Below are 25,862 nucleotides of genomic sequence, written 5' to 3' on the forward strand. Positions count from 1 at the left end.
TCCCAATCTCTCTCCCAAGCCTATTCCTCCCACAGTCCTTCCCAGAGCAATTTTGGAAACTCCATCCTACCTGGCGCTCAGGTCAAAATTTAGTAATCCTTGACTCCTCCCCTTCTCTCCATGTCCAGTCAGCAAAGGGTATCAGCCCTCCTTTGAGAATACATCGAAAATCCAAACAACACTACTATCACCTCTTCAGATGATCCTTGGTCAAAGCCAGCATCAATCCTTTGCCTGCCCCTGCCCCACCTTCAGGCAATTCTCAAGACAGCACCCGGAACTATCCTGTTCAAACCGATGTAGTTCTATGCTTACCATCCCCCGATGGCATCTCACGGTACTCAAAGTCAAGGCCAAGGCCCACCAGGGTCCATTGGGTATGATCCTTAGTTACCTCTACATATCTTTCTCCCCTTGCTTATCCACTTCAACTACACTGACCTCGCTGTTCCACAAGCCACCAGGCACATTCTTGTCTCAAGCCCTGTACTTCCTCCCATTTCCTCCATGGCTCACTCTTTCACCTTCCATCATTTTATTTCTAACTGCAACCAACCCTACTCTCATCCCTACCACATTCTCCATCCCCTTTCCCAGATTTATTTTTCTCTCTAGTACTTATTCTAGGTGACACACTGCATATTTTACTGTCGTCCCCAGTCCCCACACCACTACATTACAAGGCAAAAGTTTTCGGTTTCGCCCGCCAGGGTTATCACCAAGCACTGAATCAGTGTGTAAACACAGTAAAGCACTCCAGCAGTATCTAGCTGAATGAATTCAGTAAATGAGTATTTGAAGCAGGCTAAGAAAGGAAAAAGGTACAAAAATATTTTAAGCTATAGGATGAACTCGTCTATTATGCCATGTGCTTGTTCCCACTTGGTACAAAGGTTTCCCCGAGCAGCCTTCCCAACTCAGAATGAAAGGGAGCCCCTCCCCTCCCTCCACATGCATCCACATACACAGCAAGAAGAGATACGGAGCAGAGGGGCTGAAGAATGATCATAGTGATGTGCGTTCCACACCTTGTAGTTCTCCTTAAATGAAATTAACCAGATGGTAGTAGAGTTTAGATTTCCTTAAACACTCTACCACCCCTAATCATCCAAGGTTTAACACGTAACTTTACATGTAAAATAACGGAAAGAGCCCCAATTATTTTAACACATTATTTGCAGAGCCTGCTTCAGCACTTTAAAATTTACAAAGATTCTCCCAGATCGTTACAGAAACAGACACTTCATATGTGGAAAAGGCTAATAATGAATTTAGCCATTAAATCAAAAACATTCAGAGTAGTATTTAACGGTTAATGAGCAGAAACATATACGCCAAAATTCGAATACCTTCAAAAATTCTGAGATGCAATCTGTTAATTGCTTGTGGCCTTGGATATTTAACTCCAGTTCATAAAACTTTGATAAAAGCTTAGACTCTCTGCCACACTGATTGCAACTATAACAAAACAGAGCGATAAAATTAAGATCAGAGTGGGAAAACAATCCAGTTCCATTGTATTACACTCTAGAACTATGAAAAGAAGCATCTATTACCTTGTTTTTCTTTCATAGAAATTATTTACACTATATCTTAAAAATAAAAAACAGGAAGTGATTGGTGAGCCATGTAGTTTATGATTAGGAAAAATTTCAAGAGGCATTTTTACATTCACTTTCAGTATTCTACTGGCTCCAATCTCCCTCTCTGAGCTCACACCACAGCCATAAAGTGCACGGTGAGAGCTCAACCACACACAGCTCTCAATATCTCAATGGGTTCAACTGCATCTACCACGTCAGCTGTTTACATGTTCCCATGGAAAGGAATTACTATAAATATTACTGGCCCCATCATGGCCCATGAAAGCTGTAACTTGGAACTGAACTGAAAATCAGATAACGTGTGAGTACCAGTCTTAGAAGACAATGCATGGTGGGAAAGCTGAAACACACTTACACGGTTACATAAGCATATTCTCCACAGAACTGCTGTTGGACGATGTTCCGCACATCTGGATTCTTTTGCTTAGACAAAGTGTCTTCCAAAAGGGACATAAAAAGCTTTGAAAATTCTTGGGCATCCTACAATGCAAGTTTGGATTAATAAAAAGAAAAACCACACCTTGCTTTTCAACTTCTGATACAAACAGCAATAAGTGACATGTTCCAGAAACTAGCTCTATTTTGAACTTAGCATTTTCAAATAAGGACTAGAGCTATGTTGAATCAGTTTGTACTCACATGTGAGTTTTCAGAAATGGAATCAAGGAAAATGTGTAATATGCTGGACAGTTAAATAAATGCTCTAATTCAACATAGAAAAAAGTTCATTTTTAAAAAAGCCTTTCATTTCACTTCCTCCTACAAACATTCTAAGGAACGCCTGGGTACCTTTTCATATTTAAAAAACAAAAACAAAGGTTCTGGGGCACCTGGACAGCTCAGTAGGTTAAACGTCTGGCTCTTAATTTCGGCTCAGGTCACGATCTCAGAGCCCTGGAACTGGGCCCCAAATCGGGCTCCGCTCTCAGTGGGCAGTCTGTTTGAGGATTCTCTCTCTCTCTCCTTTTCCCTCTGCCTCTCACCCCCAACTGTGCTGCCTCTCCCTCTCTCAAATAAATAAATAAATTTAAAAAAAAAAGATCAATAGAATTTAAGGATTCTTACCTGCTGTTGCCCTGTGTCCAAGCCCAAGGCTTTAACAAATCCCGATGGGTCAATGTATCGCCTATTACTGTTTTGTAACAAGGCAAACAAGTACTGAAGATGCTCACAAATTGTTTGAGGCTCATAATCTGTTAAAAAACATGTTGTTTTTAGAAAACTGCTACTTTTCTTTAAAATATGTACTTCTTTACATGAGATCATAATTAAGCACCCTTACATTTACAGCATATTAGTGTTTTATTATAGTTCTAAAGCTTTAATAGAAACGAATTAGTAATCACATTTGTTTTGGAAGTAATGAGGCAGCCATGGCTCATGGCAAGAGTCATACATGCATTACGGGGCGCCTGGGTGGCTCAGGTGGTTATGCCTCTGCCTTCGGCTCAGGTCATGATCCCAGGGTCCTGGGACTGAGTCCCGCATCAGGCTCCCTGCTCAGCAGGGAGTCTGCTTCTCCCTCTGCCTTTCCCCTGGCTTGTGCTCTCTCTGGCTACTCTCTCTTTCCCTCAAATAAATAAATAAAATCTTAAAAAAAAAAAAAAGAAAAAAAAAGAGTTATACTGTGCCTTACCGTGACTATAGCTTTCTAGTGTCAAATCACACTGAAATGTTCAGTCCAATATAAAAACCACAGACTGTATTTACCATTCATGTAAGATGGCAAAATATTTTAATATAATCTCATTAATGTAAACTTATCATAAGTTAAGCAAGTGACAGAATTCAAACTTGAATGAATATAATGATGTATTTTAAAATCCTACAATTTTAGAGCGGCAAGTCTTAGTGTGTCGGGAAGGTATTTTAAATAGGAAACGTGGATCTCAAGAGCCCCAAAAGACTCGAGCATTATCTTCTGTGCTTCACCAGCCTGCTTTACTCACTGTGATAACACGGATCAGCTAGGCCAACACCTCTCCTTTACCAGCCTGCGCAAGGCTACGTCTTGCCAGCAGAGGGCACTGGAGGGTTCAGCTGTGCCGGCCCCACCAGGCTCCTGCAGCCAACAGCATCCAGCAGTTTCCTGCAGCGCCACCTCTGGCAGTGGCCAAAGCAGGCTGCCTCTGGTGAGGCACTTCCTCTGGAATGACCACCTCACAAATGACCTCTTCAGCACCCTCGCAGGTGACTTACTATGAGACCCAGGATCTCCCTGTAGACAGTCTCAAGTAGGGGTCCCTACGGAGGAAGCATCTCAGCACCTTCTCAGCCGTCTAGTGAGCCTGCACAGGGCATTCTCCAGAGGTCCAGATTTCAGGCCTGAGCAAAGGTTAGGAAGAGACCCCTGGGGTGTTCTTTTTTTGCCCTGGGGGTAGTGACTGCTCCCTACATCTGCTAGTCCTATATTTTTTCAAGTCCTCTTTAATTCTTACTAACCACTCACCCCATTACTCTAATTTCCTATTAATAATTCCCTATTCTTGGGGAGCATTTTGTAACATATGTCATTGTCGAATCACTATGCTGTACACCTGAAGCTAATATATTGTCAACTATAATTCAATTTTAAAAAAATCCCTTCAAAAAAACCTTCCAGTAATATATGTATGTTTTCAAAATTAAAAATACAGTCTATCTTGTAGGATATAAAAACAATCCAGGGCCCCTGGCTGGCTCAGTTGGTAGAGCATGTGACTCCATCTCGGGGTTCAAGCCCCACAGTGGGTGCAGAGACTACTTAACAAAAAAGAAACACCTTAATATCCAAAAAAACTTAATATACCCCTTTCACAAAGATGGCACCAAATGCTAAGAAGGAGGCCCTTGCTCTTCCCAAAACTGAAGTCAAAGTAAAGGCTTTGAAGGTCAAAAAACGGTGCTGAAAGGCGTCCACAGTCACACACACACAAAAAAAGCAGAAGAAAGGTCCGCATGTCACTACATTCCAGCGACCCAAGACTCTGACTCTCCAAAGGCAGCCCAAATATCCTCAGAAGAACACCCCCAGGAGAAACAAGCCTGACCACTATGCCATCATCAACTTCCTCGTGACTACTAAGTCAGCCATGAAGAAAATAGAAGACAACAACACACTTGTGTTCACTGTGGATGTCAAGGCCAACAAGTACCAGATCAAACAGGCTGTGAAGAAGCTCTAGGACACCGACATGGCCAAGGTCAACACCTTGATCGGGCCTGATGGAGGAAAGGCAGCATATGTTCGACTGGTTCCTGACTATGATGCTTTGGATGTTGCCAACAAAATCGGGATCATCTAAACTGAGTCCAGCTGGCTAAGTCCAAATATAAATTCACCATTAAAAAAAACACCTTAATGTGTGTGTGTGTGTGTGTGTGTGTGTGTATAAAATAATAATTCCCTATTCTTTCTGTTCAATTTACTGTGTCGTTTCTGTCTCTTATTTGGACTCCGAATGGTTTCTCTTTACTACCAACTGTGAATTTCCGTAGGTCAACATTTCGTTTATAAAATAAATGTAAAAATCTTACTTCCTGGGGTGCAAAGGCTTTGAGGGCCATTAAAAGCTAAATTTATGTCTACTCCAACGCTCCTATCTTACAGGTTAGATACTTCATACTTTTAACTCCAAAATAACTCCTCCTCTGGGACACCTGAGTGGTTCAGTCCGTTGAGGTTGCAACTATTGATTTTGGCTGTTAGGGTCATAAGATCAAGCCCCACAACCAGCTCTGCACTTGGCATGCAATCCGCCTGAGTCTCTCTCTCTCTCTCTCTCTCTCTGCTCCCATCCCTGTTCCCACATGCTCTCTCTCTTAAAATTAAAAAATAGTAATAAAATAACCTCTCCTCTGCTGGCTTTCCTTTAAAAAAAAATTTAAAAATATTTATTTTAGAGAAAGTGAGAGACGGAGCAGGAGGGACAGGGGGATGGGGGAGAGGATCTCAGGCAGACTTCACACAAAGTACGGAACCTCTCGTGGGGCTCGATCCTAGATGAGCCTGAGATCACAACCTGAGCCAAACCCAAGATTCGGAAGCTTAACCAACTGTACTACCCAGGGGCCCGTGGCTTTCCTATCTGTAAAATAAGGGAGTGACTGAACTGGAAGCAGAACTCAGATCCCATCAAATCCAACACAAAGCCTTTCCACCCCACTTTCACTGTACCTATTAAAATAGGAGCAGAAAATACACACTCTTATCAGAGAACAAGGTGAGGAACACCTTTGGTAAAATATAAAAATTCATGTGTTTGGAAATTTTTAAAAATATGTATTTTTTTGAAGATCACGTTACACTCACAATACCCAAAAGAGGCCATGATACATCATTTTATAAAACAGAAATTTAGTTTTCACTTGTTATGAAACTGTCATCTCACTAGGAAATATATACTTCAGCAAAATAACTAAAAATCAAAAAGGATCCATTTTACATTAGTCATCCTTTACATACGTACTACTTTAAACACTTAATATATTATTAATCTAGATTTAAATATTCAGAACTATAAAAGTAAAGTTTTGGGGAAATAATCTTATGAATTTGTAAGGGGGGGGTGGGGAAAATTTTTTTTAAGCCCTGTGTTGTTTTTTAAGTAGGCTCCACGCCCAACGTGGGGCTCTAACTCATGACCTCAAGATCGAGAATCACATGCGCTACCAACTGAGCCAGCCAAGTGCCCCGTAAGCACTGTGTTCTGAAGCAGACCACTATTAACAAGGACCAAGACTCTAAAGCATTACCCATTGTCTACAGGGCTCTACCTATTCCCTCTCAGAGTCAAAGACACGAGCATGTGCCCAAACCCGATCATATAAGACACAGCACAGGATTTACAGATGGAAGCAAGAGCCAAAGTCCCCAACTTGGAGCTCTCAGACCTATGTAACCTCAGACATTCACTGCCCTCCATCCCTCAGCTTTGAGAAAGAGAAAAATCTGGTTTATTCCATGAAAGTTCCATCTTAAAGAGAATAATCTCTAAATAGAAAGTATCAATCAGGAATAATAATCCACATACTGTTCATGAAATAAACTAAGTAACTGCAATGGAAATAGTTTGACACTGATTCAGTCTAAAAACACTCTAAACGAGTGTAGCTGTTATTGGTGATTGATTTTGCCAAGGTTAGTGGGAATTTAACCTCAATTTTAGAGGGTATCAATGAAGTCGGCGTATTTGGGAATCAGGACAAAAGACTACCTGTGGTCACAATGAAGTATTAACTCTCTCAAACCAGGGAGAAAAGAGTATCCTTGTCTGCTTTATTAACTGATTCTTACCAATCACTACAAATTAATGGACTACAATCACGGCGTATTACGTAGAGAAACTGTAGCTGTAAGCTATATAAGAATCATCAAATGGATTTCCTTCACTTGAATATGAGCCATTTCGGTACATAAATAATAAATTTACAGAAAAAAAGGAAACCGATCTTGAATCCTGACAATGTTTACAAAGGACCTCCTCCCGCCAGGCCCAGCACATAACGAGCACTCAGAAGTTAGTTTCCTGCATCTGCAAAGTGTTCTAGCTGGCAAAACGCTGTGAAGGGAGCCGGCCCCACCCCCACCCCACTAACCTTTCTCTTCTTGGATACCATCTCCCATCATGTAGTCACTACAGGTACTTGGACACAAATACAGTGCCTGCCGCAGCTCCAAGTTGAGAAACCACACTTGAAGAAATGTGTTGACATAACACGTAGCGCCAAGGTTAGTGAGGCCCACAAATGAGTTCTATAAAAATACAAAATTTACAATTACAAACCAACTTCCCTTTACACAAAAAAATTATAAGAGGAATTATTTTTTAAATTTCAGATTAAAAAATGTGTTAACAGCACCCCAACCAACGTGGCATAACCACATAAGGCTCTCCTGGCCATGGGTAGGACATAATTTCATGAAAGCCCCATCTGGGTTGGCATCCCCAGTCTTCTAGTCTTCTCTGGCCACTTAACATCTAAAATTAAAACAGCGGGCTCCAGGCCAGATCCGTTCTAAACCTGTGTACAGAGGGTTTTCATTTGCTGTAGTCCTAAACTGTCAACATTGAGGAGAATGATAAAGCAAAACTTCCACGAAAGCTCCTTTCTATCCTATACATCAGAGAGAAACGGAGCAGGGGGAATTGGCTGCAACTTTTTCCAAAGACTGAGGATTCCTGAACTTACAAAGAATCATTCTTTTTAATATACAAAATATCTATATAGCTGACTATTTTGTGAACACCACGCTTTTTGGTTAGAAAATCTTAATGTGGATTCTAAAAAAAGTAAAACTATCAGTTATATGTATAATACGTAAAAATACAAGCCCAAGAAAGTGTGGTAATAGCACTAATGGGAGCTTGTTTCCTTGACTTACCACTTCCTTTAAAGAGACGTTTAAAAACGAGTTCAAAATAAAATGAACAATACGAAAGCCAACGCAGAATCAGCATTTAAACTACAATTATCACCTATAGGCTTGCTGGGATATATGGCCACCTGATTTAAAGCATTACCATTAAGAACCGTTCCAATTCAAGCAGTTTAAGTTCCACTGCTTATCTGCAAGCTGCATGGGTTCCCCCAAGTCAGTAACAGTTTCTGATCACAGATGCAAAACAAAACAAAAAAAAACAAAACAAATAAACAAAAAACCCAGAGGAATACCCCATAGTGATCACTTAAAAAAGGACGACTTACCTTTTTTCTCCTCTCACAGTTGGGATCATCAATGTTATGGAAACTATTTTCATCTATTTCTCCTAACCAAATATGCTCACCAATCCCAACCAAGCAATTCGGATTTCCTTTGCAGTTTCTTCTACAAAAAAAAAAAAAAGTTATTGTCTGATTAAGAAATGCCATAGTTCCGTAAGAAACATGCAGATTAGAACTGTAATGACATACCATATTTCATCTATTTCTCATCTATAAAATGAGGAGAACTGAGAAGATGTAACACCCCGCTCAACTGTAAGGCTGTGGGGAAACAGAACTCATTTACTGCTGCGAGAATCCAAAGTGGTACAGCACTTCCAGGGAGAGGACTTCTGCAATCTCTAACAAAACAACACATACAGCTTCCTTTTCACACGCCAATTCATTTCTAAGGATTCACCCTGAAGACACACCTCTAGCCGAGCCGATGTATCTGCGCAAATAGCCCCCCAGTTAGTCATCGCAGCACTGTTTGTAACTGTGAGACACTGGGAAGCCAGATGACCCAACAGCGGACACGGTACCTGGGCACAACAGAGTACCACGCAACTGTAACAGGAGAACCACAGGACAAACCTCTACGGATGGATGTATCGGTAAGAAAGCAACGTGCAGAACAGTATGTATAGTACGCTATTTCCTGCGTAAGAAAGATGGGGGCATAAGAAAATATACATGTGTCTGCTCATTTGAACAAAAAGAAACCAAAAGGTTAAGCCAGAGACCAGTAAAAGTGGTCACCTTCAGAACCTTCAGAACACGAGTGGGTTCAAGGTAAAAACTGGAGGGGTGTGTGACACTTTTCTGAATATACATACGCTGCGGAAACGGGGGGCCTCTGGGAATGTGACACGCATGCGCACACACACAAGTAAGGATGGGGGGACCCTAAATCCAACACAAACAAACACATTTCAGTTATATAACATCTCCACAATGAAGGCAAGGGGGGTGAGGAAGAACCCAAGTACACTGCACGCAGTCATCAGCAAGCTCCTTTAGCAGTGTCCTCAGGGTAAAGATGAAAGGTTCAAACACCAAATCAAGCAATCACCATGGATGGATGCTGGTACAGGTGAGTGTGCAGAGTCGAGTACAGGGAGTAATGAAATACCTACACAGTCTCGAAGTATCTTAGCCCCGGGTGTTTATTAATCCCTGAAGGAAAAACAGAACGCTTCAGTGGAGAAAGCTGGCCGACACCACTTCACCAATAGATCAAGTTTCAGTGGTGGGTCCCTGCGGGTATGACCCACTGAGCACGGCTTTACTTCTGGGACGCTCCTGACAACATCAACAGCCTCAATCTAACCATGAGGCAGCATCACACAAAAACACCTTGATGAGCTTTCTACATGTCAAAATGTCAATGTCATGAAATGAACAAAGACTGAGTGATCCTTTCAGATTAAAAAGGACTAAAGGGACAAATGGCTGCAGCACACGAGCTTGGATTTTTGCTACAAAGGAAATTATTAGATCTTTATGTTCCAAAAGTTTCAGAAGCTTAGCCACTAAAGCTTTACAGACAGCAGTGAAAGACTGGAAACATCACCAATACCAAACAATGGAAACCACTCTGTAGTCAAGGGAGAAGATGGAGGAAACTTTTTATGTTATGATACGCAACGTCATTAGTTGAAAAGACAAGGTACAAAAACAATGTTTAAAAATGGGTGTGGTACACATGTTTATTTAGACAGGAGGATATACTATAAAATGGAAACCACCCTATCTCTAAGGAGGTTAATTCTGTACTTGCTAGCTGCCGTTAAATTACCTGGCCAGCAGTTAATTTCAGAGACCAGGTACAAACAAACACAATGCCAGCATTCTAGGGCCCAATAATTTCCATTATTTCTTTATTCCCCCATCATCACCTTTTGTACTTTTAAGATTTTGAGCTATGGAATGTACTACATATTCCAAAGTAAGGAATTTTCTTAAGTGTTCTGCTTAAACATCCTGTCTTCCTGGTCTTAAAAAATAAATTTAAAAAAAATCATTCTTCCTGTAGACAAAAATTAATTTTTCTCTTCTAGCAAGAGACACGAAGAAACAAGCAAAGCAAAACAAAACAAAAAAAACTGGAAAGTAACCTAGAATCTTTTCCTTGAAGCAGGGCAAGGATTTAACAAGAAAATAACTGCTACAGGGGCGCCTGGGTGGCACAGCGGTTAAGCGTCTGCCTTCGGCTCCGGGCATGATCCTGGCGTTATGGGATCAAGCCCCACATCAGGCTCTTCTGCTATGAGCCTGCTTCTTCCTCTCCCACTCCCCCTGCTTGTGTTCCCTTTCTCGCTGGCTGTCTCTATCTCTATCGAATAAATAAATAAAATCTTTAAAAAAAAAAAAAAAAAGAAAAGAAAAGAACTGCTAGGGACAGCCTGGGTGGTGTGGTCAGTTAAGCATTTGCCTTTAACTCGGGTCATGATCTTGGGGCCCTGGGATTGAGTCCCGGGTCGGGCTCCTTGCTCAGCGGGGAGCTCGCTTCTCCCTCTGCCTTCCCCCACCTCCGCTTGTGCTGACAGATAAATAAAAATTAAGAAAGAAAGAAAGAAAGAAAGAAAGAAAGAAAGAAAGAAAGAAAGAAAGAAAGAAAAGGAAGGAAGGAAGGAAGGAAGAAAGAAAATGACAGCTAAGCAGCCCTGGACTCACGTTCCTTAGGACAGAAAAGACAGTACTGCCAACTAGAGTAAAAACACACCTCTCAAAATCAGTAGGTACTTATTCTTTTAAATCTGCTTTTCAAAAGTATGATGTCAAATCTCCTTTGTTCCTTCTGCTCTTGAACAAGAATGTGCTAAGACTTTTCACAGGATTTGGCTGTGGGGACAAGCACTCTCCTATGGCTTCCACCCACACCTCATTCTCAGAAGACTGTTCTCATGGAACCATTTGGGTTTTACTTTCCTGTTCCCAACAGCAAGAGAGAAACATGAAAGTAGGCTGTCCTGGGGTGCCTGGCGGGCTCAGTCAGAGGAGTGCGTGACTCCTGATCTTGGGGGTCGTGAGTTTGAGGCCCATGCTGAGCACGGAGTTTACTGAAAGTACGTAATTTTTAAAAACACCTTAATTTGCCTCCAGAATCAGCGACATCTTCTACCTACCTCTCCAGGCTAAAAACCCTTTCATTCTCTCTCCCAATCTCTCTCTCTCTCTCTCTCTCTGGTGATTCTGAACTTTAAAAAAAAGTACTCTCTCCTTGTCCCCGTTGCCCCCCTCCCCGCCCCAAAATCTTGTACACTCAACTTGGTCCAAAGTTGGCTCCAGACATGACCTAAAAATTCCACAACAGGGTTTCTTTAACTCTGAGAAGACTTTGGAAACAGATGTGAGAAGTTGAAAGCAATTTGCATTATTTTCCTCTCGAACGCTGGCACTGTTTTTTGTTTGTACACATCTTCTTACGTTAATTGCTGGCTAGGTATTAGTGAATTAAGTGTTCAATCGGCTAGAACACCATCACTGTGTAGACGAGATGAAGCAGTGACAACGCACCAGCCCCAGGAAGAGCCCATGTACTATATGGGTCTCTAGGGCCACACTTTCAGGTAAGAACTCAAAAAGCCAATGGCAGTGCTTTGCAATGAAAGCAGTTAAGCTAATGGATTCAAGCTTTCCAAATATCAGCTAAGCCTTCTGTACGTGAGCCCAGTATTTTGTTTGTTGTCTTGTTTGGAGAAGTACAGAATCTACTTAAGAGGCGTAAGTCGTAAAAACGTTTCTAATTACAAGCTATTACTCCCAAGCCAACTTAAGCAGCAAAGGAGAATACCAATACAGAAGGCTAGCATCCCCCTACAGAAGAACACCTCTCCCATTCATCAGTCTCCAATGCCCTGAACTTCATTTTATCCACGGGAGGAGTAGGCCACGCTGTCAAGTATCATTTCTCATCATGTTTGTACCAATTTTCTTACAGTAGAAAAATATTTCTGCGTACTTATTTCTATCAAAGGGTAAAAAGAAATCAAGAAGGCTGAGTGTTCTAAGATAAAAGACAGGCACACATGTTTGCATGTAAAGACCTAACCTGTTTACTGTGTAAATATCCCGGCCAACTTGACCCACTTATATTACCTACCTGACCCAAGAAACCGCTGCTTAGAAACCAAATAACTCTTTTCCACATCACAAGTGTCCCTGATTTAATCTAGAGTGATGCCACTCACTTTCTCTGAAATAGAAACTTCTACAACCTTATAACAACTGTATCCTCTACCCACTCCCCACAGGTCTTCTTCCCAGAAATCCTTCCTTCTGCCTACAGGGGTATCAGAGAACCAAATCACAAAAACCAAGCCTGAAGATCAGTCAACCTGGTTCTTCCTCTGGCTCTCTCCCCCTCTCCCATCTCATTTACACTTCTACATTTGTTGGCTTAAGAAGAAGGGGCTCCTGGCCAGCTCATTCGGTAGAGTATGCAACTTGATCTCAGGTTGTGAGTTCAAGCCCCACACTGGGTCTAGAGATTAAAATAATAATAAGTTTTTGTTTTATGTGGCAGATGCCTACTACTGTGTTACTGTATGCGCTAAGTTTCTTCACTCATCTACCCCTGCCCTATAGGCCCTTTTTTCTGAGAACAAACTTACTCAGGTCCTATAGTTCCAGCAAAAGGATTTCAACTACTTCCATTTTGACCTTGAACTTTCTAATTGATAAAATCCTTCTTTCCATCTTGTCTATCTCAGGCAAAAGACTCCGTGGGCAAAGCATCCCCTGATGGGAACCAGTCCCCAACCCAAGCAATAAAAATTGCCCAAGGCCAGCAAAACGCCACCCATGACAACGGACTTGACCTTCACTGCCCACCTGCACCTACCCATCAATCTTTGCCTCACGTTTTCCTTATATAAATCTGGAAGTATTTATGGTACGTAGTAGACAGTCTTTGAGACACTAGTCCCCTGTCTTTCCGGTGTTGGCCTCACTGAAATAAATTCCTTTCCCGTTTCACCACCACTTGGGTCTCTCCCTTTGGATTTTGTCAGTGGCAAGTGGCCAAACCTGGTCTGTCTGGGACCCCTGGAGCCAGGCACTCTTGCGCCCCTGCACCCTGGCTACACTAGCAAGAGCTGGTAAGATGCGGCCCCAATCTGTCACTGAAACACAAAAATCTCTCAAGATATTTCAAATGGGAAGTGAGGGATGGGGGGGGCGTTGGTTAGTGGGACTTGGGAAGCTTGGCTGTCTAGGAAGGAATCAACACGCTAAATCAACATGCTTTGTAGAAGCAGCAGAAACAGAAGGAGTTTCCAGAAACACTCCTTGGCCCAACTATATCCCTGCCTTACCCATGACTTATTTGTCTAAGCTTCCCTGAATTAAAAAAAAAAAACAGAAAACAAAAACCCTGACCTTTCTTAACTGAGCCATTTTCCTGATGCCTATGCTAGTTTCAAGTTTCTATCACTTGTGTCGAGGAGTAACAAATACTAACTAAAGCTCTTCCTGTTACCAACACTCCAAAAGCCACTTCAGTCTCTGTCAGACCTAATTCTTAAAAGTGACTGTCTCTCTTCCTCTAAACTTTCTATAAGACTAGCTAACAAACACAGGGGAAAACACTCAAATCCAGAGAAAAGCAAAGTTAAAACAGTCATGAAAGATGTCTTCTCTTACCCAATCAGCAAAACCTTTCCAAGGATGAACTAAGGTAAAGTGAGAGCCGTTGTGCACTCATTGGCCGCAAGAAGAATAACTAAACACACCCTTTTGGGAAAATGTGGAAAATGTCTCGAAATATTAAATGACACCAATATTTTGTTTCAATGATTCTACTCCTGGGCATATATCCACAGAATACACAACACTGTGGCAATGAAACAATGATGAATCCCAATGGGTACTTCTTCCAGAACCGTGTGATAGCAGAACACCAAGTGGCTGAACTGGTTGACAACGGACAGGTTCCCAAATGTTTGGTATGACATGCTAAGCAGCTGTGACATGACTTGCTGTGATTTTAGGCCAGCAAAACACCTTGCCAGCAATCCTAGTGGAGGATGCCATCCTAAACCGGTTTAGTGGCAATGAGAATGCAGGAAAGCTGAATTCAAGTTTATCAATGAGAGGAAATCAACAAGACTTGGGGACCCTTTAGATGGTGGGCGAAAGAAGGGAAAGAGGGGGCGCCTGGGTGGCTCAGTCGGTTAAGCGTCTGCCTTCGGCTCAGGTCATGATCCCAGCACCTGGGATGGAGCTCTGCATTGGGCTCCCTGCTCCGTGGGGAGTCTCCTTCTTCCTCTCCCTCTGCCCTTCCCTCTGCTCGTGCACTCTCTCGAGCTCAAAAAAATAAATGAATAAATAAATAAACAAAATCTTTTTTTTTAAGGGGGAGGGGAGGAAAGGTCTGCAGTGATGGCCAAAACTGTAAAGAATGAAAACAATTCTCCACAAATCAAACACTGTTTGGCTGGGGACTGGAAAACCACCGGTGACGCGTCTAGAGTACAAACCACTACGTTCCTCTGGTACTAACCACAGCCAAGAGACGAAGTTTGAGCCATTTTGAGATCTCCAAGGAACTGTCATTTAAGAGTATCTTCCAACACAATGGACAAAAATTCATAGCCAGTGATTTCACAGTTGCTATACAGTTGGGAAAAAATCATTATTTGAATGGGAGAGGGGGTGGGAGAGTCCCACCCCCTCAGTGGTCATTTAAAGAGCTATTCCTTGCTTTTCCTCATCACCTTTTACTTTCTTAGCTCTTAGGAACATCACTTCACACACAGCCCAGGCATGCTAACTTTCCTGCGTCAAGTGAAGATCTGACTATACCGAAGCTTTGCCTAATGCATCACAAACTTTCTGAAAAACAATCCGAATACATATATAATAAAGACTTACTGGTCTTCGCATCCTTTGACCCAGAACCACCATTTTAAAGAATGTATCCTAAGCAAACATAGATGTCAACAAACACTTTCAAAGACAATCATCACTATTTAGAAACAAGCTACATGCCCGACCACAGGAAAATTGTCAGTGTTGTTTGTAACAGAAAACTGTTTAGAAACAAGCTACCTGCCCAACCACAGTGACAATGTTAAAGTGTGGTACAGTGATATGATGGAATACTATGCAGCCATTAAAACTCTTTTCAAGCGATACTTTCAGACATGTGACCCTGCTCAAGACAGAATTCTAAATAAACAGGATACAAAGTTACCCATTATGAGTTTAATTTTTCTAAGGGTGGGGAGTGATGTTTTTACATTTTTTTCAATGAAAAAAGAAACCACAAGGGAAATTACAAAACACTCTGAAATGAATAAAACATACCAAAGTTGTGAGATGCAGCTAAATTAGTGGATAGAGGGGAATTTATAGCATTAAATGTTTAGATCGATCAATTGATCGATTGAAATGTTAAGAAACCAGCCTCTGGCGTCCTCAGCTAGCTCAGACGGTAGTACAAGACTCTTGATCGCGGGCTGGTAGTTTGAGACCCATGTGTGGGGTACAGTTTACTTAAAATCAAAAAACAGAAACAAACAAAAACCAGCTTCAAACCATATTTACCCTAATTTGTAGTTATCACAAATTCCAGGAACACCAAACCAGCAAATTTTGGCACATACTTTATATTTTGGTTAATCTGAATCCCCTCAGAACATCTGAGTAACACGTGTGGCAGTAAGACCATTCTGATTCTCTAACCTCTGGTGAGAGCAGAAGTCAATGCAAACAAGGTGGAAGGGACAGTGACTGGTACCAGTCCGGATGGCAGAGAGCTGCTGCATGGCGCTTTCAAGTCACCAACAATAAATGTCCACGAGATAGGTTACAACACACAGGAGTTAAGAGTAAACACTATCATTTTATATAACCCAAACCTACCATCTCATAAAAGCAACCAGACTTCACAGGGTGACACATTCTGTCACACGGAGATGCCCAGATAATTACAGGGCCTGAGAATACTGAAATGAAAGACCAAGTCCTAGGCATCAAACAAGGGCTCGCGGCCCAGGAGGTGACAGGTAAAAGGAGAGCTTCAGAGACATAAATGCAGTGGTGGCATCAAGCACGGGACTCCGCAGCAGAGATCCCACAGCAAGGGAGGCAGTGCTGTGAAGGTGAAAGTCTCCAAGGGCGCTCAGGAACTCAGCCCACGTGGGAGGCGAACTAAAGAGCATTCGGGGCAGAGTGCTCATGGACACAGAAGGCTGGAGGAGCAAGCAAGGGGAAATCAATGCAGGCTCCCCTGCCATCTCCAAGGGGGTAGGAAGCCTTCCCGCAGCTGGCGGCGCAGCATAGCCGGCGGCTTTGCCGAGAGGAAGGCGGGAAGGCCAAGGAAGCTGCAGCAGTCAGGGGCTAGGTCAGCTCGCAGGAGACCGCAAATACCGTGAAAAGAGCTTGGACTTCGTCCAGGAAGAACAAGGAGCCAGTAAAAGGTTTTTAGAAGAAAAATAATTGCGGGGCGCCTGGGTGGCTCAGTTGGTGAAGCGTCTGCCTTGGGCTTGGGTCATGATCCCAGGGTTCTGGGATGGAGGCCCACATCGGTCTCCCTGTCACAGGGAGCCTGCTTCTCCCTCTCCACCCCGCTCACGCTCTCTCTTGCTCTCAAATAAATAAAATCTTAAGGAAAAAAAAAAGAAAAGAAATAGGATTTCCACTTTAGAAAGATCCTCTAATTATGCTTCTAAGAATCACCTGAAAATTCTACAAGTTTTGCTTTGTCAATAAACATGATTCTTATAAGGCTCCTCCTGTTTCTTAATAAGGCAAGTTTTAAGCCCCTAAGGTATTTTTTCAGTGTTAAGTCCTGACTCTTCGTGTGTGTGTGTGTGTGTGTGTGTGTGTGTGTGTGAGAGAGAGAGAGAGAGAGAGAGAGAGAGAGAGAGAGAGTGCACGCAAGAGAGAGACACCAGTGAGGGAAATTTAAAGGGAATGCTGTTAGATAAGAAATGAGGAACGGAAATATAAGATGCTAATTCTGGTAAGAGGTCAAATCAACAGCACTTGTCACTGATCATTTCTGGTGTGGTGAGGGGAAAAAGAAACCAGGTTTTTATGAATGCAGTTGCATTTAAAATCTTTTGCTTTTAAAGGAAAAATGGAAATCACAAATAAATGCTTTGAGAATACTCACATCTAGAATTTCATAAAATGGTCATTCATCTAACAACCTCATTTCATGTGAAATCCTGAATTCTGACCGAAAGGAGCCAAGAGAAAATAAGCAGGCGGCAGACAGGACAGACAAGGTATCCGGATCCTGGCTCGCCGCGTTTCCTGAAGTGCAGTTACCACCCTGAGGAGGAGTGACTGGCTCTCTAGCAGCTTTTTGCTTTGAGAGGGTCTGAAGGTTAGATCTTTCACCAAAGTTTCTCTCTTTCATCCTTCTAAGATGTAAGCTTGCTCTGAAACATTTGGCAGTATTAAAATGAGCACTTTCGGGGCGCCTGGGGGGCTCAGTCGTTAGGCGTCCGCCTTCGGGTCAGGTCATGACCCCAGGGTCCTGGGATGGAGTTCTGCATCGGCCTCCTCCTCCCTCTGCCTGCTGCTCCCCACCCCCCCGCTTGTGTTCTCTCTCTGACAAATATATAAAACCTTTTAAAATAAATAAATAAATAAAATAATAAAACTTTCACCCAAAGTTTTCAATTTCTTAAAGTAGGTTACAAGGGCGCCTGGGTGGCTCAGTCGTTAAGTGTCTGCCTTCAGCTCAGGTCATGATCCCAGCGTTCTGGGATCAAGCCCTCCATCAGGCTCCCTGCTCAGCGGGAAGCCTGCTTCTTCCTCTCCCACTCCCCCTGCTTGTGTTCCCTCTCTCGCTGCCTGTCAAATAAATAAATAAAATCTTTAAAAAATAAAAATAAAAATAAAGTAGATTACAAAAAAAATCCACAAAGCAAATTAACTATTACAACAATGTCAATAAATCTTCTTTTACAAGGTACAGCTCAGTGTCCAAGCACAGTTCCAAAGGTCACCAAAGGCAGCCTACCAGACCCCTAAAGAGAGCCCCTCTTCCTTCCATCATCATGATTTCAAATTGAGAAGGGAGTCAGGGAGAACCTCAAGGTACTAGCTCCTGCTGGACAAAAAAACCCAAACAGAACACACAAAACAAAACCACCAACACTTCATGACACACTTCTCAAACTCCCATCATCCTCGGCCATGAGATACACACGGTGCACCTTCACGGACTGTAAGTTTTATACGATGATTAGAAGAATTTTATTAAATCAAGCAGAGTACGGAATAGAGCAAAAATACAGAAATGAAACTCCTAAAAAGATAATCAGGAGGGAAATTAAGCCCTACTAGATACTGAATCATAAGATGACGTCCCCCAAATCAAAGCCGCATAATAGAGGGCACCTCGCTGGCTCAGCAGGTACAGCACCCACTCTTGATCCCAGGGTCAGGAGTTCCAGCCCCACCCTGGGCGTGGAGCCTACTTATAAAATATTTTTTGAAAACCCAAAACAGCATAATAGAATAAAAAGCTCAGAAACAGGGGCGCCTGGGTGGCGCAGTTGTTAAGCGTCTGCCTTTGGCTCAGGGCGTGATCCCAGCGTTCTGGGATCGAGCCCCACATCAGGCTCCTCCGCTATGAGCCTGCTTCTTCCTCTCCCACTCCCCCTGCTTGTGTTCCCTCTCTTGCTGGCTGTCTCTCTGTCACATAAATAAATAAAATCTTAAAAAAAAAAAAAAAAAAAAGCTCAGAAACAGACCCAAATACATACGGTAATTTAGTATTCAATAAAGGCGTTCACATCAGTGGAAATAAAGATAGGACCTCTAACAAATGGTGGTTAGGACAACCAGGTAGCTTCTGCAGAAGACCAAGTTAGACTCACACTTCACAGTACACTTCAGTACAAATTCCAAATGAATCAAAGATGCAAATGTTTATTGAAATCATAACAACACAGAAAACATCAACAAATCTCTTTATAATCTTGGAATGAGAAAGACCTTACTAGGATTCAAAATTCAGAAGCCATAAAAGAAAAGTTACCTTAATCCAATCTCATAAAAACATTCTGCATAGCAAATACATAAGCAAAGCCAAAAAATAACTGAAAAAAGGTTTATGCAACTCTTGTCAAGAACACACAAAAATCTCAAAGAATTCCTACAAACTGATTAACAAAAACTAAAAATATAAAAACGGAGAAATGACATACCAGGAAGTTCAAGAAGATACAAATGGCCCTAAAGCTCCATCTCTGCTGTCAGAGGAACACAAGATGAAAGGGGACGGAAACACCTTGTATGGTAACCACCCGGGCAGTTCACCCACTATTCCTTTCTCCCTCTAGATACTGTCTGGATCTTTGGTGGGACTGAGAAACAAGCTCCAGGCAATGACTTGTGAGCAGAAAATGAGGCACGCGTTTAACTGCTGGCACTGAAACCATCCAGAGGAACTGACAGTGTTTCAAACGGTGGCTACAACCAAGTAGCAGATATCCAAGCGACTAGGAGGAGCCACCTCACCTCCACTCAACCTGCCCCCAGTTTGTAATCCACACATAGCCTGGGCCAGATAGAAGCGTGTGTCGTCTTAAATCACTGAGATCGGGCAGTTATTTATTCCCACGGCATAACCTAGCTCATCCCAGATGCATCTTGCCTCGCCTATCAGTCTGGCAAAGTCTGACAAGGCCATGGGGAAACAGGCAGCTTCTCATACACTGCTACGGAGGCTAAAAAATGGAATGATCTCTACGGAGAACAATTTCCAGCATCTACTGAAATGACTAATGCATTTACCCTTGACATCCTGTAATCCCACATGGATATTTAATCTACAGATTACCGCACACACGCAAAAACAATTTAAAATCAAAGGTATATATCGAAACATTGTTATTAACAGCAAAAGACTGAAGACAAGCCCACTGTCTATTCATAGGGGACTGGTTGAATAAGCTATGGAAAATCCAAAGAGTGGTATACGATGTGACTATTTGTAAGAATGAGGACCCAAAAGAAATGGATGCAAATATCCAAAGAACTGTACATGAAAGTTTATATGCAATTTTTAAACAGTTAAAAGCTGTAAATGAGCCAAATGTCCATCAATAAAATAAACAAATTAGGATGAATTTGTATCATAGAATACTAGTCAGCCCCTCTCCCTCAAAAAACTACTGATACACGCAACGTGGGTGGTTCTCAAAAACATGATACTGAGCAAAAGAATCCAGACACAAAAAAGTAATGGAGCCGTGAAGAGTCCATTAATACAAAGTTCAAGAACAGACACAACGAATCTATGTAGAAAGAAATCAGACTAGTGATTACCAAAGGGGGACGGAAACGAGGTGGAAGACAGTAAGAAAGAACTTTCTGGGGTGATGGAAATGTTCTACTTATTAGGATGGTGATTACGTATCAAAACTTCACGAACTCCCTTCACAAAAGTGAACTCAAAATGGATCACAGACCTAAATACAGAACACCACAAAACAATACAACTCCCCAAAGATAACTCAGGAGAAAAATCGAGATGACCTTGGGTTTGGTGATGACTTTCTAGATACAGCACCACTACAAGATCCCCGAAAATAAGAACTGATAAGCTGGACTTCATTAAAATTAAAATTTCTATGAAAGACACTGTCAAGAGAATAAAGACAAGCCTCAGACTGGGAGAAAAACGTGCGGAAGACATCTGATAAAGGACTGTTACTCAAAATATACAAAGAGGGGCGCCTGGGTGGCACAGCGGTTAAGCGTCTGCCTTCGGCTCAGGGCGTGATCCCGGCGTTACGGGATCGAGCCCCACATCAGGCTCCTCCGCTATGAGCCTGCTTCTTCCTCTCCCACTCCCCCTGCTTGTGTTCCCTCTCTCGCTGGCTGTCTCTATCTCTGTCAAATAAATAAATAAAATCTTTAAAAAAAAAAATACAAAGAACTCTTCAAACCTCAAAAATAAAGAAAAACAACCTGATTTCAAAAAATGAGCCAAAGACCTTAACAGACACAGCACCAAAGACATAAGCATATGAAAAGATGCCCCCTGTCATATGTCAGCAGGGAAATGCACGTTAAAACAACCATGAGGGGCGCCTGGGTGGCACAGCGGTTGGGCGTCTGCCTTCGGCTCAGGGCATGATCCCGGCGTTATGAGATCGAGCCCCACATCAGGCTCTTCTGCTATGAGCCTGCTTCTTCCTCTCCCACTCCCCCTGCTTGTGTTCCCTCTCTCACTGGCTGTCTCTATCTCTGTCAAATAAATAAATAAAATCTTTAAAAAAAAAAAATACAAAGAACTCTTCAAACCTCAAAAATAAAGAAAAACAACCTGATTTCAAAAAATGAGCCAAAGACCTTAACAGACACAGCACCAAAGACATAAGCATATGAAAAGATGCCCCCTGTCATATGTCAGCAGGGAAATGCACATTAAAACAACCATGAGGGGCGCCTGGGTGGCACAGCGGTTGGGCGTCTGCCTTCGGCTCAGGGCGTGATCCCGGCGTTATGAGATCGAGCCCCACATCAGGCTCTTCTGCTATGAGCCTGCTTCTTCGTCTCCCACTCCCCTGGCTTGTGTTCCCTCGCTCACTGGCTGTCTCTATCTCTGTCAAGTAAATAAATAAAATCTTTAAAAAAATAAAATAAAATAAAACACCCATGAAATACCACCACACACTCATTACAACGGCCAAAATCCCCACACTGGTAATACCGAATGGGGGTGACGATGTGGATCCAGAGGCGCTCTCGTCGCCGGCAGGAATGCAAACCGATACAGCCACTTCGGAAGACTGTCTGGTGTTCTGCTCAGTTGTACAAAATTAAACATACTCCTGGCTGCCCCACCATCTGGCCCCGCAGACCCACGACCCTACCCATCCACACGCGGACGAACCTGCCGCACTGCTGGGGGCACCACATCCGGTTCCTGCAGCGCTGCCACTATGAAGACAGCGGTTCAGAAGCTCTGGCTGGAAGCCTTCCACCCGGGCTGAACCACAGGAAGGCTTCCCAGCCAGCTGCAGACTTGGAACAGCTCTGTCTGCAGAACGCCCGACACCCTGCTAACTGGTGTATCTTCAAGTATGAATCCCTTGAGACCCCAGAAAGCCTGTTGCTTTTTGTAGTAAAATGAATCTTTGGATAGTTTTCTAAACCACTGTTCATGAACCAGTGAATATTCAAAGGAGAACTAAATTTGAAGCCTGTACAAAAGCTTATCCCTAGGGGCGCCTGGGTAGCTCAGTCGGTTAGTGTCTGCCTTCCGCTCAGGTCAGGATCCCAGGGTCCTGGGAGGCTCCCTGCGCAGCAGGAAACCTGCTTCTGCTTCTCCCTCTCTCTCTGCCTCTCCCCCTGCTTGTGCTCTCATTTTCGCTCTCTCAAATAACAAAAAAAAAAATCTTTTTAAAAACTTCTAAAACACGCTAATCCTTATAACACTTGCTATATATATATATATATATATATATATATATATATATATAACTTCTACTTTTGTCAGTCCTTAACCTCTACCTCTCAGAGTTTCCATAAATTTCTACTTCCCAAAGGTAATTATTTTACATACACAGGCAGCAGCATACAATAAAACTTAGTGTTTTTTAAAAAAATAAACGTACTCTTATACCATACAACACAACAATCATATTCATTGTGCTCCTAGGTATGTATCCAAAGGGGTGGAAAACATGTCCACACAAAAGCCTGCACACGAATATTTACAAAGCAGTTCTGCACTGAACTGCCAAACTCTGAAGTACCTAAGAAATCCTTAAGTAGGTGATAAATAGGTGATAAAGGATAAGTAGGTGATAAAGAACAAATAAACCATAGTACAGCCGATGAAATATTATACGGCACTAAAAAGAAACGAGCTACCGAGCCACGAAAAAAAGCTTAACTGCATACTACTATTTCAAAGAAGCCAGTATGAAATGGCACGTACTGACTATATTACATTTTGGGAAGAGCAAAACTATGGAGAGAGTTAAAAAGTATAGCTGGGGGATGTCAGGAAGGAGGGAAGGATGAATAGGGAGGGCAGAGTACTTTTAACCAGTGAAATTACTCTCTATGAACCTGTAATAGTGGATGTTACGTCATCATCCATTTGTCCAAACTCAGAGCATGTACACACCACCCAGAAGAGCAAACCCTAATGTAAACTACAGACATCGTGAAGGTTACCAGAAACGGGGGGGGGGGGGGGGGGGGGGGGGCAGTTTAACTAGGTGTTGGGGATTAAGGACTGCATTTATTTCTCTATATTGTACACCTGAAACTAGTATACACTGTATGTTAACCAACTGGAATTTATTTATTTATTTATTTATTTATTTATTTATTTTTAAAGATTTTATTTATTTATTCAACAGAGATAGAGACAGCCAGCGAGAGAGGGAACACAAGCAGGGGGAGTGGGAGAGGAAGAAGCAGGCTCATAGCAGAGGAGCCTGATGTGGGGCTCGATCCCATAACGCCGGGATCACGCCCTGAGCCGAAGGCAGACGCTTAACCGCTGTGCCACCCAGGCGCCCCTAACCAACTGGGATTTAAATAAAAACCAAAAAAAAAAAAAAAAAATCCAGCGGGGGAAAAATTGGAATAGTACCAAATGCCACTTATTTTTTTCCAGTATTAAGAAACAAAACAAAACTGGAGTGCCTGCTGGTGAGTATACCATGCAACTCTTGATCCTGGGGTTATGAGTTTGAGCCCCACACTGGGGGGAGAGAGAAGAAAAAAAAAAAATTAAGTAAGTAAGTGTCGGGAAGAAAAAACCACCAACCTAAAATTAAAAACCAAAACCATACACATTCGGTGATAATGAGGTGTGAACGGAGTTTCATCGACTTAACAAATGTAACCCTCTGGGGGTGCCTGGGTGGGCTGAGTGTCCAACTCTTCATTTCAGCTGAGTGTCCAATCTCAGTGGGGCGTCTGCTTGAGACTCTCCCTCTCCTCTGCCGCTCCCCCCAGATCCCTCCAACCCTGCTTGGGTGGGCTCTCTCTAAAATAAATAAATAAATCTTAAAACACAAGAACAAAAACAAATGTAATCCTCTGGTGGGGAACACTGATAGTGGGAGAGCCCAGGCATGTGTGGGGGCAGGAGGTACTGGGAAATCTCTATACTTCTACTCCATTTTGCTGTGACCCTAAAACGTTTAAGAAATAAAGTCTAGGGGGCACCTGGCTGGCTCAGTCGGTAGAGCATGTGACTCTCAATGTTGGGGTCGGGAGTTCAAGCCCCACACTGGGCATGGAGCATACTTAAAACAAAACAAAACAAAAAAACCAGATGACCCTAAATACAAAATACAAAAATAGAGTCTACTGTAAAAATCTGAATGAATAGGAACATTTCAGTGTATATACTTTTACCTCAATTGTTTAAACCTTTTGACTTAACGAAAAAAACCTAGAAAGCTTTTGGGGCGCCTGGGTGGCGCAGTCGTTAAGCGTCTGCCTTCGGCTCAGGGCGTGATCCCGGCGTTCTAGGATCGAGCCCCACATCAGGCTCCTCCGCTAATGAGCCTGCTTCTTCCTCTCCCACTCCCCCTGCTTGTGTTCCCTCTCTCGCTGGCTGTCGCTCTATCAAATAAATAAATAAAATCTTTAAGAAAAAAAACACAAAAAACTAGAAAGCTTTTAATTACTAATACAGAAATGTCTACAGGTATAGAAGAGCGTATGCAGTATGCTACATTGTGTAGGAAAGGGGAAGAGTAAGAAAATATCTGTTTGCTTTTACGTACACAAAGAGACACTGAAAGAATAATCGGGAAGTAATAAAGGTTGTTCCTTAAAGAGGATGTGAATGAATGGGCTGATGGGGGCAGCCATGGGAATGCACATTCTCAATGTATACTTTTTAAAAATCATTTTCCTATTTAAACTCTATGACTATCAACTATTCACATAAAATTATTCTACTTTAAATTTTTATTGAAGAGGAAACTTGTTTACTTAAGTTACTAAAGCACCTATTTTCCTGACGCAGTGAAAATAAAGGAGAAACAAGATAACCTGAACTCTAGGTTCTAATGACTGAAAATTTTAGTGTTTTTCTTCAGGCATTATTGTATCCAAGTCTCAGGTATTAGGCATGCAAGATTTAAGCAAAAATAAAAACAGAACAGCCCAAAACAGGTCCTTTGGCACGTATGTCCCTCTTCTAGGAGTTCTCTGACATACATATACAAGTCTTGGACAAAAAAAGTTTGAGCAGCTACTGACAAAGTCAATAAAATTCAACACCAACCTTACGTTCAATATCATGGACGGGAGTGCTGACAGTCCTTTAAATAGTTTATTGGATATAAAAAAAATTAAATACATATTTTTTAAGTTTCAGAATCCAATCAACCTTTGAGGCTCTGCGACCTAGCAAAAGTGAAGTATCTTCCTTTTCCCAAACCTCAAAAGTTATACCCCACTAACCTGGGATTCAAAAACTGCAACCTATAAAAATGATCAATATACCAAATACTCTTGTAATTAGCATATTAAGTCAGTTGCCCTAAAATTCAAATTTCTATTGGAGAAAGGTAATTAGCCACGCAAAAGGGATTTAAAAAGTGAGCCAACTCAGAA

At 42.3% G+C, this 25,862-nt stretch overlaps 1 protein-coding gene and 2 pseudogenes across 8 annotated transcripts in view; 2 read left to right on the top strand and 1 right to left on the bottom strand.

The window, feature by feature from the left end:
- USP48 (ubiquitin specific peptidase 48) overlaps positions 1 to 25,862 on the bottom strand; it is a 90,241-nt gene that overhangs the window by 53,957 nt on the left and 10,422 nt on the right. For all 8 annotated transcript variants that reach the window (XM_026517121.4, XM_026517122.4, XM_048221706.2 and 5 more), the window contains exons 2-6: positions 8,292 to 8,412; positions 7,182 to 7,338; positions 2,670 to 2,797; positions 1,960 to 2,084; positions 1,350 to 1,458 (exon numbers count right to left, since the gene is read on the bottom strand). In XM_026517121.4, coding sequence (XP_026372906.1) covers positions 1,350 to 1,458; positions 1,960 to 2,084; positions 2,670 to 2,797; positions 7,182 to 7,338; positions 8,292 to 8,412 — 640 coding nt within the window. The remainder of the gene's footprint in view (positions 1 to 1,349; positions 1,459 to 1,959; positions 2,085 to 2,669; positions 2,798 to 7,181; positions 7,339 to 8,291; positions 8,413 to 25,862) is intronic.
- Positions 4,406 to 4,985, top strand: LOC113268548 (60S ribosomal protein L23a-like; annotated as a pseudogene).
- Positions 19,457 to 22,393, top strand: LOC123002006 (guanine nucleotide-binding protein G(I)/G(S)/G(O) subunit gamma-5-like; annotated as a pseudogene).

Source organism: Ursus arctos, unplaced genomic scaffold (assembly GCF_023065955.2).
Source record: "Ursus arctos isolate Adak ecotype North America unplaced genomic scaffold, UrsArc2.0 scaffold_32, whole genome shotgun sequence".
Lineage (NCBI taxonomy): Eukaryota > Metazoa > Chordata > Mammalia > Carnivora > Ursidae > Ursus > Ursus arctos.